Source organism: Vicia villosa, unplaced genomic scaffold (assembly GCF_029867415.1).
Source record: "Vicia villosa cultivar HV-30 ecotype Madison, WI unplaced genomic scaffold, Vvil1.0 ctg.000474F_1_1, whole genome shotgun sequence".
NCBI classification, from domain to species: domain Eukaryota; kingdom Viridiplantae; phylum Streptophyta; class Magnoliopsida; order Fabales; family Fabaceae; genus Vicia; species Vicia villosa.
In genome coordinates, this window is record NW_026705228.1 from 534,055 (window position 1) to 552,043 (window position 17,989).

The 17,989-nt window shown below is 30.9% G+C and overlaps 1 protein-coding gene across 1 annotated transcript; it reads left to right on the forward strand.

Moving 5' to 3' along the window:
* The first annotated feature begins 984 nt into the window (after positions 1 to 984).
* On the forward strand, positions 985 to 5,555 carry LOC131628731 (uncharacterized vacuolar membrane protein YML018C). Its single transcript, XM_058899557.1, has 3 exons — positions 985 to 2,108; positions 2,410 to 2,830; positions 5,055 to 5,555. Exons 1-3 carry the CDS (start codon positions 1,539 to 1,541, stop codon positions 5,372 to 5,374), a joined length of 1,311 nt encoding a protein of 436 aa, XP_058755540.1. The 5' UTR covers positions 985 to 1,538; the 3' UTR covers positions 5,375 to 5,555.
* The last annotated feature ends 12,434 nt before the right edge of the window (positions 5,556 to 17,989 follow it).

Here is a 17,989-nt window from a genome sequence, read left to right on the forward strand (position 1 = left end):
TTGGCGTAGTGGATTATACAGGGGATAATGATGATAGAAAAAGTATGACTTCAAGCTTAGATCAGGCCTCATATCACGGTCCTTAAAGAAGTAGCCCATAGTAACAATGTCAAGAACTGCAGTAGAGTTTGTTGCAGCAGCCTCATGTGCCTATCAAAGATTGTGGCTTCAAAGCATCCTCCAACACCTTGGCCAAAATCAACATCAAGGCACAATCATACAGTTCCACAATCAAGTTGTCATAGAATTTTGTCATGCATGGAAGATGCAAACACATAGATGTTAGATTCTATTTCCTTAGAGATTTAACTAAAGATGGAAAGATTGAGATGACTCATTGCAGCACAGGAGAACAACTTACAAATGTGCTGACGAAACCTTTAAAACTCGAGTCCTTCAACTACATTAGAACAAGACTCGGTGTTTGTGCAAGTTCTTAAAATTCATCTTCTGAATGTAGCTTATGAATGCAGCTTATGAATGTAGCTTTTGAATGTAGCTTATGAATGTAGCTTCTGAATGTCCTAGCCTCTGAAAGCTTGTGCAACTTCTGAATTTAGCTTATGAATGTCCTAACCTCTGAAAGCTTGTGCAACTTCTGAATGTAGCTTCTGAATGTCCTAGCCTCTGAAAGCTTGTGTAGCTTATGAAAGTGTCAGCTTCTGAATGCTTATGCAGTTTCAACATATTTGAGTTCATGTAATATTAGTGTATTGATCCAATAAATGTATTGTAATATGAGTTTTTGATGTTTTCAAATTTGGGGAGTGTGTTAGAACCTAATTGGACATTAGTTTAATTAATTTTAAATTAGCCATAAATTAGTTAAGTGATTACTTGATATATAAGTAATCTCTCATTGTATATAGGAAAGACATTAAAGCTAGTATAATTGAATATTGAAGCTATAACTGAATACTTTTTCCCACACTCTAAGAAGGTATTCATAGAATTGGGACGTAGTTCAAAAATAAATAAATGAATTCTAAGTGAATCATGTGCGCCCAAAATTACATTTATGAAATCTAAAGATATTTTTGTTTTTCCACGAAAGAGTGCTATTAAGAAATACCCTAAATCTACCCTAGCCTACACGGCAGAAAAAATTGTATCCAAATTCAACGTAAAAGACAAAAAGCCCCGATTATGAATTCGGTGCATGCACCGCAAGCCAATCACGATTCAATCTTGTCTTGAAGGGTGCGGATAGCATTTACCAAGAGAAATTGCCTTGCCTCTCGAATTCAATTTCTACCTAGAACAATTCTATTTCCCTCAATGTTGATTCCTATCCCCTTTTGATCCAACTTCATTGATTATCCCTCAGGTACATCATACTGTATCAGATTCTGATTTTCTCCTTCAGAATCTAAGATTTTGATCCAATTTATCACTTTTTCTAGCTGGTAGGTGATTATTTTCTAGAATAGCGAAATGGGTATTGATGATTTTTCGATTAGAAAGGGTTTTTGATTTCTGGGTATAGTAGGTTTGAAGTCTCACTATTTATTGTATGAGGGTTTTGGTGGTTCATAGATATGGGTTCAAAAGATGTGGATAGTAAAGCATGGAAATGGGGTTTAGGTTTGGTATATATAATAGCTGTTGCAATAATATGGATAGCTGCTAGCTTTGTAGTGCAATCTGTTGTAGATGATGGTGTATCACCATTCCTTGTTACTTACATATGCAATTCTTTGTTCGTCGTGTTGCTTCCGATTGTTGAGATCGGGAGGTATTTCGAGGATTCTTATGGAGGTTTATGGTTTTGGAAGAGTGGTAAGAGGAAAACACATTTGGAAAGGAAGTTAGGGGAGTCGGAACAGACTATACTTCTTAGAGATAACGAAGCGAGCGGTGAATTGGTTGTTGAAGCGGTGGACGTGGTTGAAGATAGGAGCGACGGTTCTGAATTGGTTCCTTCTGGTAATGTAGAAGGAGGATTGGTTGGTCAGGTTTCTTTGATTGAAAATGTTGATCAAAGAGGGTTGGATGAGAAAGGGCGTTGGACTCGTTGCAGAGTTGCTAAAGTTAGTTTGTTGATATGCCCGTTTTGGTTTTTCGCTCAACTCACTTTTAATCTGTCGTTGAAGTATACTACAGTTACCGTAAGTGAATTTAGATTATTTGTCCTTACTTCATTATTTGGCTTAAGTAGCATACATGATTCTATTAACCATAATTTGTGTTCAAATATACATATGAGGATCATGGTTAGTGACATTCCAAATCATGGTTAATTGTGTTTAGTGGATGGTTAATGAGTTGCAACACCTTGTTGTATTCATTAATCATCTATTAAACATGATTAAGCGTGTATTTGAACTGCATTCACTATCCAAATTATTGTTGAATTATGTAGCAAAATAAAACACCTCTAAATTAGTTATTTTTTCATATCATATGCAGTCAAATACAATCTTAAGCAGTGCATCCAGTCTTTTTACCTTCTTGGTTTCCCTAGCTTTTTTGGGTGAGAGGTTTACATGGTTAAAGCTCTGTAGTGTTCTTCTTTGCATGGGAGGAACAATAGTTGTAAGTCTTGGTGATTCAAAATCTGGTTTAAGAACAGTTGCATCAAATCCTCTTCTTGGAGACATTTTTGCTCTATCTTCAGCAGGACTATATGCAGTGTATATCACCCTTATTCGCAAGAAATTAAACGATGAAGATGGAAAGAACGGTGAAGCCAGTATGGCTCAGTTTCTTGGATTTCTTGGGCTTTTCAATGCTTTGCTTTTTCTTCCAGTTGCCCTTATACTCAATTTCACCAAGACTGAACCTTTTCATATGCTTACTTTGAAGCAGCTTGGTCTGATTATTGGCAAAGGTTTGTATTCACTATCTTTTACATTTTCTTTGGTATTTGATGAAGTGGATAAGTTCTTTGTGCATCTTTCTTTAGAAATGAAATTTGTTATTTTCTAAGAGTAGATCAAACAAACGGTAGTAATGGTCATAGGTTAAATTATTCAGATGGAAAATCAAACTATTTTCAAATAAGGTATAATCTGTTTTCATATCTAGAGAGCTTATAGATATAAGCTGAAAACAACTTATGGGCATATCATAAGCTGTTTTCATAAGCTCACGCAAACAGTCTCACAGGTGCTTCTGATAAAAACCAGAGAATTTAGGTAAGAACTGTGTATAATTTACCGTAAGTGGATGAGCTTAAAGCTCTTACAATGAGGGAAAATACAGAAAACTGAAGAGGTATAACTTTTGATTGGAAAATCAAGTAGGGGATTTAAACAAATAGGTAGGTGTTTGCATTGTATTACAATCTCAAGCATTAGTTTTCCAGTCAATATAGTTATAACTCATCACTTTTCCTGAATTTCACTTTAGAAGAAACCGAATCTCTTTTTGATCTTGGTTATTTATATATGTATAGTGTATAATTGCATGTGTCTGTGAATAGCAGGTTAATTGATAAATAATGAGCCACAATAGGGTTGATAATGGTTCTTATAAACATAATGAAAATTAATCTGAGAGGAAATTCGTATATTACATTTGGTACAGTCTTTTTAACTTCAAAGCATTAAGCTTCTGTAGATTGAAACAGAAGGGGAAGAAGATTATTAATGGCTCATTGTCAAATTTCTTCATTAAATAATGAGAACTTACTGATACAAAAATAAGAGGAAGCCTTGAAAATGATCCCAGCATTGTAGCTTTCTATAAATTGTTATAGGATGCGTAAAATCAGGAATTCTTATGGATAAATTACAGCTTCCTACCATGTGCTATGTCTCAACTTTGCTTTGCTAGCCTACTGTTACGTTACAATAAATAATTAACACTCTGCCACTCTGACTGGCTAGTGCTAGAATATAAGAAACGGGGCGAGGCGGGGCAGCATAGTTGAGGGTGCGGATTTAAAACCTTGGTCGGTCCCACGAAAAAATGAGGGTGGGGCGGACAGTAGGTCTTTCACCTCTAAAGGCTAAAAGTTGCAAAAATTCTTGTTAATGTTCAAAAAAACGGAGCGGGGCGGAGCAAACATATTAGAGGGAGTGAATCTAAAACCTTGTCCCGCCTGTGGAAAAAAGCGGGTAAAACAGGCTTGTCCGACGGACCGGACCCGTTTTGCCATCCCTACCCCTTTTAATGAGAATGGAAGTGTGAAAAGAGAAAAGAAGTCAACGTTTTTGTCATGCATTAAGATTAATATTGATGCATCGTTAGTGTAAATTACACTGCTAACCAATACAAACCATCATATGTATGACTTCTAAGGTAGATATGATTAAAGTTAAATATTTTAAATGATCTCACTGATATCTTTGATTGATATTATATAAAATCTTTACACTGTCAAAACATATCAATTAAATCCATTTTTTATTTAGTATTCGAAAATTGTAATATGATTTTCTGAGGGAACATTCTCATCTGTATTGTACGGCCGAGTTATGTGAGATACTTAGCACCATCATTAGCTGAACACGTGTCAAAGAACTTGGCCGAAGATTGGCTTAAAGTTTCTTAAAAATCCATCCACCTTATAGTAGAATTATCAAACCTAGAAAACAAAACTAGCATTACTTCACTTATGACATTCTTATTGCGGTGGCGACGAGAAACCGAAAGGTCATCTGTATCATTAGACTTCACTGTTGACTGTCAGGCCTCCCATTGTTAGTGTCATGTTGTACAGACCTTTGTTTGCAGACAATGAAGTTTTTTCTTTTATTGGCATGTTACTGCAATAGCCTAACCCCCAGTGATAATTGAGCTAAATCTATTAAGCAAGCACTTTATCGCTATTTCCAAAAAAGCGCTTTATATGCTGATACAACTCTACATTTGCACTTGGAACTTCAAAGAGTTGTAAATTATTCCCAAATCATTCCTGTTTTTGCTTTTCATTACAAAACTGTCGCTTTATTTTCATCTTGGTTTTTCTTTTATACATGAAACGTTCAAAAGAACGGAAATTTGTGTCAGTTTTCTCAAACAAATACGCCCTAACCTTTGAATCCATGGATCCTTTTCTCATTCTACATTATTTGACTTGTACATTTTTTATTTGCTATCAAAACTAGGATTACTGGACAATGTGCTGAGTGATTACTTATGGGCCAAGGCTGTTCTTCTTACATCAACCACAGTAGCTACAGCTGGACTCACAATTCAAGTCCCATTGGCTGCCATTGTCGATACCTTCACTGGAAATTCTCCTCCCATCATGGATTACCTTGGAGCAGTAGCCGTTATGATTGGCTTTGCAGGAATCAATATTCCGGCCGATACTTTTAGCAAATCAACAGAATCTAGTGCTGTGGAATTGAAAAATGAGGATGTGAGTATAAGGGATGAAGAACATGCCTTGCATGTAACACAAGATTCTACTGCTGTACTGTAGCATGTATGTACATTGTATTCTTTTTAGTTATTAGTTCTAGTGCAATATTTTTCGTTAGGACCAAATTTGTTGCAATAACGGAATGTACTATACAAAAATAGATCGTTACAAGAGTACATAGATATTAATGAAAATAAGCTCAATCCATTGATAAATGATAAATATGATGAATTGTAGTCAACTCTACAATGATTATTTTCACATATAAAGAATAAAATCACAAATTGACCAATAAATGACATTAAAAAATTGATCATAAGTTTCATGGTTAATTTTGTTATGTTTCTTAAATAAATCAAGTTATAGGAACATGCTCATCTCCTAATAATTCTTGGCAGTTATGCTAGCAGCATATGCCTTAATGTTGTCAACAACCTTTGTTGTTAGATGCTTGAGAATGGAGGCTAGCTACACAATAATATTTTCATATTATTTCTAATGGGCGTTGTTGATTTCAATTGTCAATAAATTTTCATATGAAACTACAACAAATACAGTTACAATTTAAAACATATAAAAGTGGAAAGGGTTAAATGAAAGGAATTATCCATGACACACTAACTAAAGTTTTGTATGGGAGTTAGAGTAGGGGTGGGAATAGGTCAGGTTGGTCTACAGGGACCTATAGCCTAGCTTACATAAGGTCAGATCAGACCTATTTAATAAAAATGTCAGGCTTAGAGTTAGGGCTATTTTATTAAAGAGAATTTTTTTGGAGACTCCCCTATGGGGAGAACCTCCAGCGAAAAACCAAAAATACCCCTACTTTGAAAATGCATTTCCGAAGTAATTTTTTTTAAATTTTTTTTCAGAATTCGAAAATGCACTTCCGAAAACACTCAGTTTGTGGTGTTTTCGGAGATGCATCTCCGAAAGCACTAAAAATTCAAAATTAGCGTTGGATTTAACTATCAGTTATTTTTACGGTGAAGCATCTCCGAAAAAACCCTTCCCAAAATTTGGGATATTGATTAATTCAGATATGCATATCTGAAATATCCCAATATTCTAAATTTGACATATCAAATTTTATTAGCACAAATTAAAACACAAACTAAATAAAATAAAGATGATAAACCGTACATTCAACCAAAAAGCAAAAATACATCATAAAATAAAAGAATATTAACATTCCAAATATGTCATTGGTAAATTAATCGATCAATTAAATGCTACTATATATATTAACAGACAAATTAAAACACAAACTAAATAAAATAAAAATTTAATAAAGGTGATAAACCGTACATTTAACCAAAAACACAAACTAAATAAAATAAAGATTTAATAAAGGTGATAAACCGTACATTTAACCAAAATTACATCGTAAAATAAAAGAATATTAATATTCCAAATATGTTATTGGTAAATTAATCGATCAATTAAATGCTAATATATATTAACACACAAATTAAAACACAAACTAAATAAAATAAAGGTGATAAACCGTACATTCAACCAAAAACCAAAAATACGTCGTAAAATAAAATAATCTTAATAACCCAAATATGTCATTGGTAAATTAATCGATGAATTAAATGTTACTATATATATTATATTATAAAATAATTAATATTCCTTTTACTTTATTATATTAAATAGATATTTTGAATATTAATATCCCAAATATGATTCACCTTGTTTTATGTATCGGACAATATTTCGGAAGTGCATCTCCGAAATATTTCAAGGGGGTGAATTCGGAAATGCATCTCCGAAAACACCTTTTTTTGGTGTTTTTCGGAAGTGCACTTCCGAAATCAACTTTTTTTCAGAAAAAAGTGATTTCAGAGATGTATTTCCGAAATATAGCGGCATTTTGGTATTTTCGCCGCGGGTTTTCAAGAAGGTTGGGGGTCTTTAAAGAAATTCTCTTATTAAATAGGTCAGACTTGGGCTATTAAAAAAAGCCTATGAAGCCTTATAGGTCGACCTATATATATATATATATATATATATATATATATATATATATATATATATATATATATATATATATATATATATATATATATATATATATATATATATATATATTAGAGATATGCTGAATAGGTTAGTTCATGTATGAATATATATTAGAAAAAAAAAGGCTAAATAGGCTAGCCTATGTATGTATATATATTAGAACAAAGGCTAAATAGGTCGGCTTATATATGCATATATAGGCCGACCTATAAGGCTTCTTAAGTAATATAGATTAATTGAAATTTTTAATGAGATACAGGCTTTTACATAGGCTTTCAGGCCAGGCTAGGCTTTTAAAAAGGTCAGTCAAGCCAAAAAACTGAGCCTATGATAGGCCATAGGCCTTTTAGGTTTATCGTAGGCCAGCCTCAGGCCTCCTAAAACCTAGCCTAGCCTATTTCTATCCCTAGTTAGGATGGGAGGGAAAGAGAGGGTTGTACATCAATTTGAAAATTTTAATATTTTTTAAAAAAATAATTTTGCATGTAATGATAAATGAATATTTCTTATCAATATATTTTTAATCAATATATTTTTAATTTGTAAAATGTTATAACAATATATTTTATAATTGAAGAATTTATGTAATGTTAAACACAAAAATGTATAGTATAACTGTGTGTTTTTTCTGCTGTATTATTCCTGTATACAATCAATTTTCTTAATTAAGGAGATGCTAAAATAATTACATAATTACAACTAATGATAAATAATATTTTGTAATAATGAGGAAATCATCTATGTCATTATTTTGCTAATAATAGCTAATATGCTGTAAATAATTCAATTGACATCCCCCTCAAATTGATGTTGGTAAATCTATCAATATTAATTTGCTAACAAGGAAATTATGACGCTGACGTGTCAAAGGTTTGGTGAATATGTCTGCAATTTGAACAAAAGTGGAGACATGATGTAGAGTGATAACTCTACAATCGTAAGCTTCCCAGATGGAGTGACAATCATCTTCTATGTGTTTTGTTTGTTCATGGTAAATAGGATTTGCTGCAATTTGTATGGCACTTGTATTGTCAGCATTCAACAAAGTTGGTTGTGTTTGTGAAATACCAATCTCTAACAAAAGACCACACAACCAAATAGTCTAAGAGCATGCTGCAGACATGGCGCGATATTCTAATTCAATGGATGACTTAGAGATCGAGTCTTATTTCTTACATTTCCATGAAATTGGTGCATTGCCTAAAAACATACACCAGCCAGTAGTAGATTTCCTAGTGTCCGGACATTCAGCCCAATCAGCATCTCTATAGGCTTGGAGTTGTGGAGATGCACCAACAGAGAAGAATATACCACGATTGGAGGTGCCGACGAGGTATCTACTAATACGGTGGACTGCTGAAAAATGCAAGTGCCGAGGGGATTGCATGAATTTGCTTACCGTGTGGACAGCAAACGAGATGTCTGGTCGTGTAATGGTTAGGTAGATAAGACTTCCCACAAGTTTTCTATAAACAGTCGGGTCTTGTCAAAGTTTACCTTCATCCCATCGATATTTCACATTTACTTCCATGGGGTTGTCAACCATAATTACATTGGCAAGACCACCGAGCTTAATCAGATCATGAACATATTTGTGTTGGGTAACAAAAATGCTTTCTTGTTGATATTGCACTTCTAATCCCAAGAAGTAAGTTAGTTGGCCAAGATCTTTCATGTGAAAATTGGACTACAACAATTTCTTGATTGTTGAGATAGACTCTTGATCAGATCCAATGACTACAATATCATCCACATATACAAAGAGTAACACAATTCCCTTGGAGGTGTTTTGTATAAAAAGGGAGGGATCATACTAACTTTGTGTGAATGAAAAGCCAAGGAATGTTGTTCTAAAATTTTCAAACCATACTCTTGGGGCCTGTTTCAATCCATATAAAGAACGCTTCAGTTTGCAAACAACATTAGACGATGGACACGGCATACCTGTAGGGAGTTTTATGTAAACTTCTTCATTGAGGTCATTGCGTAGAAATGCATTCTTTACATCCATCTGGTGTAGGTGCCAATATTTGGATGCTGCAATGGAAATAATAATGCGAACATTAGTTATCTTGGCCACGAGTGCAAAAGTATCCTCATAGTCAAAACCAAATTCTTTCTTATTTCCAAGAACAACCAGCCTAGCCTTGTAACTATCTATTGATCCATCTGAGCGAAGCTTTTATAGTGAACACAAATTTACTTCCAAGAGGTTTAACAGATGGAGGATAAGAAACAACATCCCATGTCTGATTTTCTTCTAGTGCTAGAAGTTCTGCTTCAATAGCTTCTCACCATGAGTTGTGTTCCATGGCCTGCTTATAGGAAGAAGGAATAGGAACATATGCTAAAGTAGCTGTTAAAGAGAAATGGGAAGAAAAACCATATTTTTCCAGAGGTTTACCAACGCAAGTACTGCGACATAGGGGGGGCTGGTTCTGGATTAAGTACTGGACCAGCAGTCATAGATTGATCAAGAGGAAGCCTAATATTGGGTAAAACAATTGGACGTCTTTCGTAAACCAATAGAGGTTTAGGTGTTGATTCTCCTATAGAAACATTAGAAAATAATGGCAAAATAAACTTGCATGTAGAAGGGAGAATATCTTGATGAGTTGCAAAAAAAGTATTTTATTGAAATATGAATTTTCTAGAAACCCGAATCCTACATAAATTAGGATCATAGCATAGAAAACCTTTTTGGTTGGTTGAGTAACCAAGAAAAGCACATTTAACAGATTGAGATGTGAGCTTATTGTGTTCTTGTGGGAGAAGAGAACATAGCACACATAACCAAAAGTGTGTAGATTGGAATAAATGGGCGTGTGACCAAAAAGTCGTGAGATATGAGAATCATTATTTAAAGATTGAGACGGTAACCGATTAATAAGGTGGGGAGAGCTTCACACAAAAATCATGGTGGCGCAAAGGATTCCAACATGAGAGTATGAACGACATCAAGAAGATGTTGATTTTTTCTTTCAGCTACCCCATTTTGTTTAGGTGTCGAAGGACATGACCTCTGAGATAAAATACCATTAACCTGCAAGAAATCTTGGAATAAATGAGATGTGAATTCCCCCCATTGTCAGAGTGCAAAATTTTGATTTTGGAAGAAAATCAGGTTTGAACATAAGCTAGAAATTTTTTGAAAGCGGAAAATGCTTCATTTTTAGAGCGCATAAAATAGACCCGTGTGAAACGACTATAGTTGTCAATAAAAGTGATAAAATATTTGTAATTCGCATGAGATATAACAAGTGATATCCCCCATAAATCACTACGAATCATATCAAAAGGTTGATTTATATTTGATTGATGGATCGGAAATGGTAGAATTTTACTTTTACGAAGTTTACAAGAATTGCAATCAAATTGAACAGCACTTAAAGAAGGAGAATTTTTATTATCAAGAACACCAGATTTCACTAAATCATGAAGTACATATGAATTTGGGTGACCAAGACGCTTATGCCATATTTGAAAATCAACAATAGCAGAATTGCAAGAAACAAAATGTAATAAAGAGCATGGAGACAAATATAAATAAAGAGGAAAAAGACGTCCAACTTTAGGCCCCTTCGCGATCAGTTTCCCTGAGTGTTGATCCTGCACAAGACAACCAGATTTTGAGAATTCAACTCGGCAATTATTATCAACTAATTGTCCGACATAAATAAGATTACGAGTGAGACTAGAGGAAACATAAACATTGGTTAAAGAGGAGGAAATATCACCGATTTCTGTGATAGGTAAATTATTCCCATCAGCCATGTGAATTTGAAGATCACCAGAATATCTTGTAACATTTGTAAGAGTATCAACATTGTTAGTCATATGATTGGAGGCCCCAGAGTCAAAATACCAAGGAGAATAGGGAAGATAAGGTTTACCTGAAATTCATAAAGCTGAAAAAGATGAAATTTTCATTTGTTGAACCATTTTAGGAGTCATGTTCTGGACGTTGGTGGAAGCAATTTGATCCATACAACCAGTTACAGAAGAGGAACCAACAGAGACAGTAAAAGCGGGTACAATTTTCTTTGGTGGTCTTATAGGGCATTCCTTAATGATGCAACTTCTTTTTTGCAATAGTTACATAACTTGTTAGGACAGTGTAATGCAGAATGTCCAAGTCCTTTGCAGCAAAAACATTGGACATCACTCATATCTTGTCCTCTAGGCTTGCCTTGTAAAGCGTATGCAACTGGAATAATAGACGATTTATGTTGTTCCATTGTTGTTTCAGTTAGGAGGCGTTGTTCTTCACAAAGAAGCTCATTAAAGCATGCATCCAAGGTGGAGACTGTGGCTCTATTCGTAAGATTCGACCAGATACCTTCAAAATCAGATCTTAGGTTCATAAGAAATTGATCTCTGTGAGTAGTTTCGTGAACTTTTTGCACTGCAATTTGATCGGTAGTTGACAAATCTTCATAGACAATGTCAGTGTATTCATCCCAAAGATTGATAAAATGAGAATAAAACTCATAAATTGATAGACTATCCTGTTGAGAAATGGCAATGTCGTGTTCTAGCTGGAATCCACGAGCTGCGTTATTTTGGATGTATACTTTCTTTAGATAGGCCTACATCTTTGCTGCAATGTTAAATGGCCGAAGATTGAGAACAATGGTATCAACAGAGCCTATGATCCACAATGACTTGAGCATCTTTGACTATCCATTTGGCATGTACTTCCTTCTGCTTCTCTTTGTCAGGAGTAGGTTTGGTGCCATCAACATGACCCCAAAGATCCTTACCAATGACAAAAATCTGGAACTGAAATGCCCAAGCTGGATAGTTCTTGTCATTCAGGCGAATGAATAAAATATCAGTTTTGTCATACTTATCGGTAGACATGAGGCCGAGAAAAATGACAAGAAAGTACATGAAACTAGATCTGGGCAGACTTGAGAAAGACAAGAGACTAAGACTGAGTTAGGGTAGGATCGAAACCTGAATTGATACCATGTCAAACACAAAAATGTATCGTAAAAATGTGTGTTTTTCTGCTATATTATTCCCCTCTCTCTCTCTCTCTCTCTATATATATATATATATATATATATATATATATATATATATATATATATATATATATATATATATATATATATATATATATATATAGTGTATACAATCTATTTCCTTAATTAAGGAGATGCTAAAATAATTACCTAATTACAACTAATGATAAACAATATTTTGTAATAATGAGGAAATCATCTATGTCATCATTCTGCTAATAATAGCCAATATTCTATAATCTATTCCATTGACATGTAAGTCCTCAAAACCCTTCGTCCAATACAATTCAAACTTAGGAGGTTTTTGTATTATGAATATAATAAAACCCCTAAAACTTTCTCTACCTTAATCCCTCCATTGTTTTTACTCTATTCTTTATTTTCAAAGTCCTTTCATTTCCTTTTCTCCACAATCTCGAACAAAATCTAAAACTCTCTAATTAAAAAAAATTGTGGAATCAAAAGCCAGCAGCCATATTGAAAAAATTAGGACCATTGCAATTTATCTTCCGATTTTTCTTAGTGTCACATAGGTTAAATTGAAGGATGAACGAAGATTTTTAGAATTGTGATTATGCCTAAGTCAACACTATTGAGTTAATGTGTAAAATAAATGGTGGTCAACGTGATCAATAGACTCTTGATATTATCTTAAGAATTATGGTTGAGTTAAACTCAAATTTATAAAACTTACATGTAAAATGAGATGCGTAACTATTTATAGACTTTTTTTAAGGCTCTATCTTTAATTAACTAATGTATGACTTGGGGTTCCCAATACAAGTGTTGGTTGTAACGTTTTGGTTATGTATCATGTTAGATAATGTGTACAATGAGTTTTTGTTATAGTTGAACTAAGAGTAATTTAGTTAATTTATGTGTTATATATATTTTCTTTGTAATCCTAATTTTCACTTGTATGTAATTCAGTTATTGAAACTCTCGCCTATTTCTCCTTTTACTATTTTGCCATCTCTATTGTTTGGTTTTTTTTATTTGGAAATTTCTTAACCAACCTCCCTACTTTCTTGTTCACCTCTGGTGAAAAACCCAAAATACCCCTTATTTCGGAAATGCATTTCCGAAACGCATATTTTTTTCAAAATTTGTCTTATTTCGGAAATGCACTTCCGAAAACACGAAAAAAAAGGTGTTTTCAGAGATGCATTTCCGAAAACACCCCTTTTTTTAGTTTTCGGAGATGCATTTCCGAAAACATTTTTTTGGGAGGGGGTGTCTTCGGAAATGCATATCCGAAATATTCCAAGACCAAATTGGTCTTGGAATGTTTCGGATATACACTTCCGAAAGAATTCAATAATTATTAAAAAATTAAAATCAAGGTGAATCAATACAATTAATAAGTATAAAATCAAGGTGAATCAATAAAATCAAGGTGAATCAAAATTTCCTAAACAATTTTAAAGTTAAAAATTATTTTACTAACTTATATAAATCAAAAACATTTTAATTTCATAAGCAAATTTTGAATTATATAGAATTAAATATAAAATTTATTCATTAATTAAATATTTTTTTAATTTTTTTAAACTAAATAAAAAATTATAACTCATTTTTAATTATGAATCATAATAGAAATATATAAATATATAATAATTATTAATTTTGTAAGTGAAATATATAAATATATAATATATAAATATATAATAATTGGTATATAAATATATAATAATTATTATAAATTAAAACACTCATTGTTTTAATTTTTATAATTATTATATAAATGTATAAATATATTTATAATTAATATATAATAATTATTATATAAATACATAATAATTTTTATAAATATATAATAATTATTATAATTATTATATAAATATATAAATAAATAAATTAAAACACTCATTTTTTTAATTATTTTTGTAAATATATAAATATATAATAACTATTATAAATATATAAATATATAAAAATATATAATTATTATTCATAACTCATAAATTATATCAAAATATATAATTATTATTTATTACTCATAAATTATATCAAATTTATGATATGTGAATTAATTAATATCCTAAAATTAATTTTTGGGATTTTTTTTGTTTCGGAGATACATCTCCGAATTAGTCAAAATCCCAATTTTTGGGATTTTTTCGGAAATGCACTTCCGAAGTCTGGAAAAATTTAGGAAAAAAAAATTTCGGAAATGCATTTCCGAAGCGGGGTAAAATGGGATTTTTGCTGGGGATGACCCCCATAGGGAGGTGGGTAAAGAAAAAATCTTTTATTTTTTTATATAAAGTTAAATATCATAAAAGAAGAAATGATTACAAAAAGGAGGAGGGACCAGACCAAACCCTCACTCAAAAGAGGTAACTCTAAAGTTAGGCCGCCCGAAACTTGTTGGAAATCACGCTAGACAATAACCTTTGCGGAATATTAATGAAGGACTGGTACCCATCTACCGAAAGTCCTTCATTTGCCAACAAATTAGCACACGAATTAGCCTCTCCTTCTATTTTATTTTCATACTCATTTCAGTTATCTCATTGTTTTGTGTGTTACTGTGTTAAGAGTTGCTTCTCTGTACAAAAAGTTTTGATAGTAGTTCTTTTGGATCCTTTTTTGAATTTGTTTTCTTTTGAAGTCTTAAAAGAATAGTAATGGCTATGACAAAATTATAATTATTAGAGCTATGTAATTAAAAAAATTAAAAAGAAAATGAATTTAGATTTATAATGATGAAACTTTTGTTAAGTCAGTAACTAAAAAAAAATATGAAACAACATATACAGATAGTTGGAAATCCAAAATGTTTGTAATTCCAAGATCCTCACTTAGTTAAGATTATGTAAACTCATCTCATAATAACTATAACTAGTGGGATACCCGTGCGAACCCCAAGATCCTCACTTAGTTAAGATTATGTAAACTCATCTCATAATAACTATAACTAGTGGGATACTCGTGCGTTCGCACGGGTACTCGTATGGTACGCACGTTTTTATTTTTAAAATATAATAAAAATGTAAATAAGAAAAACAAAATTATTTAACCAAAAGTGTTTATTATTTTTAAAATAAAAACAAAATTGTTTTATGGCAATAATAAATATTTCAATTTTTCATATATTATTTTGAAGAAAAAAAAATAAAAATTCGTGTTTGAAATCACTCCCTGTAAATTGTCAAATGAAGATTCTGTCGAATGAGTCTAGACAAGTTGTTTTAATTTATTTCTAAATTGAAATGTATGAATTACATCCTTCATGTTTTCCCTATTTCATATTTCCATTATTTTTTGTGTGTAAATTATTGTATATATTAAATAATTTTGAATTAATAATAGTTTTTATTAAATATTTTATGAATTAATAATAATATATATTAAATAATTTGTGAATTAATAATTTTGATATTGAATTAATTAATAATAAGCTGAAATTAATAATAATAAATTTATATAAATAATATCCACGTTATATATTTGAAGAATATTTTAAAAATGTGAATTAATGCGAATTTAAATAATATAAATGAACCTATAGTATATAAAAAATGAACCTATAGTATATTTTTAGAATAAACCTTAGAACCTAAAGTATATAATGAACCTATAGTATATTTTTAGACTCTATATAAACTGGAAATAATTTTTTAAAAAATTAATACGAATTTAAATAACATAAATATGAATTTTAAAATATTTTATAAATTATAAATAATATTCTTTATAATGAAAAAATATTTTTTAAATTTGAAATAACGTTTCTAGTGAATTAGAAATATTTAATAAATTAGAAATAATGTTCTTTGTGAATTAAAATAATTTTAAATAATTAATATAGACCATTATTTCATATTATATTATTATTAATTTACAAAATATTTAATAAAAACAATTATTAATTCACAAAATATTATTATAAAAACTATTGTTAATTCCGAATTATTTAATACATACTATTATAAATTCACAAAATATTAAAAAAACTATTATTAATTCAAAATTATTTAATATATACTATTGTTAATTCACAAAATATTTAATAAAACTATTATTAATTCAGAATTATTTAATATATACAATAATTTACACACAAAAAATATAATGGAAATATGAAATAGGGAAAACATGGAGTATGTAATTGATACATTTCATTTCAGAAATAAATCAAAACAACTTGCAGGGTCGGTCCTTTGAATTTATGTGCCATGGGCGAATCAAAAGAATGGTGCTTCAAAAAAAAAAATTTAACAATAAATACATATGGATAAAAATACTTTTCATTTGACATTGTGCAAAAAGAATACAATAATGAATCTTTCAATCAATGTTTATACTACATCAAAACATAAATCACTATAAGGAGACTTATTCTTCTTCTTGATCTGATCTTTTTTCCTATAAAAAATTGACCAAACCTTTAAAATTATTTAAATATCATCCTCATCGCATTTTTTGTTTCAAAATCATTAATAATTTGTTCATAATCAAGATTCTTCAAAACTTATTTTCAATTGAAATCAAAGCAAGACTATTTAATCTATCTTGTGACATAGTAGATCTCAAATAAGAATTTAATAATTTTAATTTATAAAAACTTTTTTCAGTAGATGCAACACTGATAGGAATAGTCAATATTATTCTATAAGCTATGTATGCATTAGGAAAACAATTATAAGTATTTAAAAAACTCAATATCATATAGCTTGACTTTGATTCAATTGTTAAAACTTCTCTAATAACTTTCGATCTCCATTTCATTTCCAATCTTTTTAGCACTAGTCTTAGCATTTACAAATACAGATTCTCTATATTTTTTCAATTATTTGATCAAACCTTTTACTACTTTTATAACCACATCAATACGCGTGTTTTTTTTGTTGCAAACTTTTGCTATTTCCATGTTCCATGAGTTGCTAAAGATTTGACTTCATTCTTAATTTTGGCATTATTATCTTGTTCAGCTAGTTGAAGTACTGCTTCTCTTACATCTGAGGTTTGAGATTTAATTGCATATACACTTATTCACACGACTTTTCCAACATGTTTGTGACAATGGTTTAATAGTTAAACATTTCACATTGCCTCTAAGAATTTTTCAATGTTTGTCGAATTAGAAAATACAGTATAAATATGTTGTAACACTCAAAAAATATTGTATAAATATAGTATAAATATGTTAGCAGTTTGAATTATACTACTTATCTCACTTATTTCACTTAATTGCCCTAAAAAATATTTTATAAAAGCTTTTCAAAATTTATTAATACAGCTCGAATCCAAAATTGGCACAGTTAGAAGATCTCTAACCTATTAAATAACATTATCAATAATATAAAATATTTTCTATATCATTATTTTTATTTTAGTGTCTCAATTGAACTCTTTAGTTGCTAAAATTATAGATATAAAATTAATTGATTTTATTTTAGGAGAATTAATTGATTTTATTCTACTCTATATTTTATCTATGAGAAATTATATTCTTTTATTAATTTTGACTTTGTAGTGTCCCTATAATTTTGCTAATGAGTATTTTTCAAAAATAAAATTCTAGTAAGTATTTTAATATTAGAAATTTTCTTTTAATATATAGCTCCCGTCCCGCGAGCCCGTGCTCAGGGTCACCCCTGCAACTTGTCTA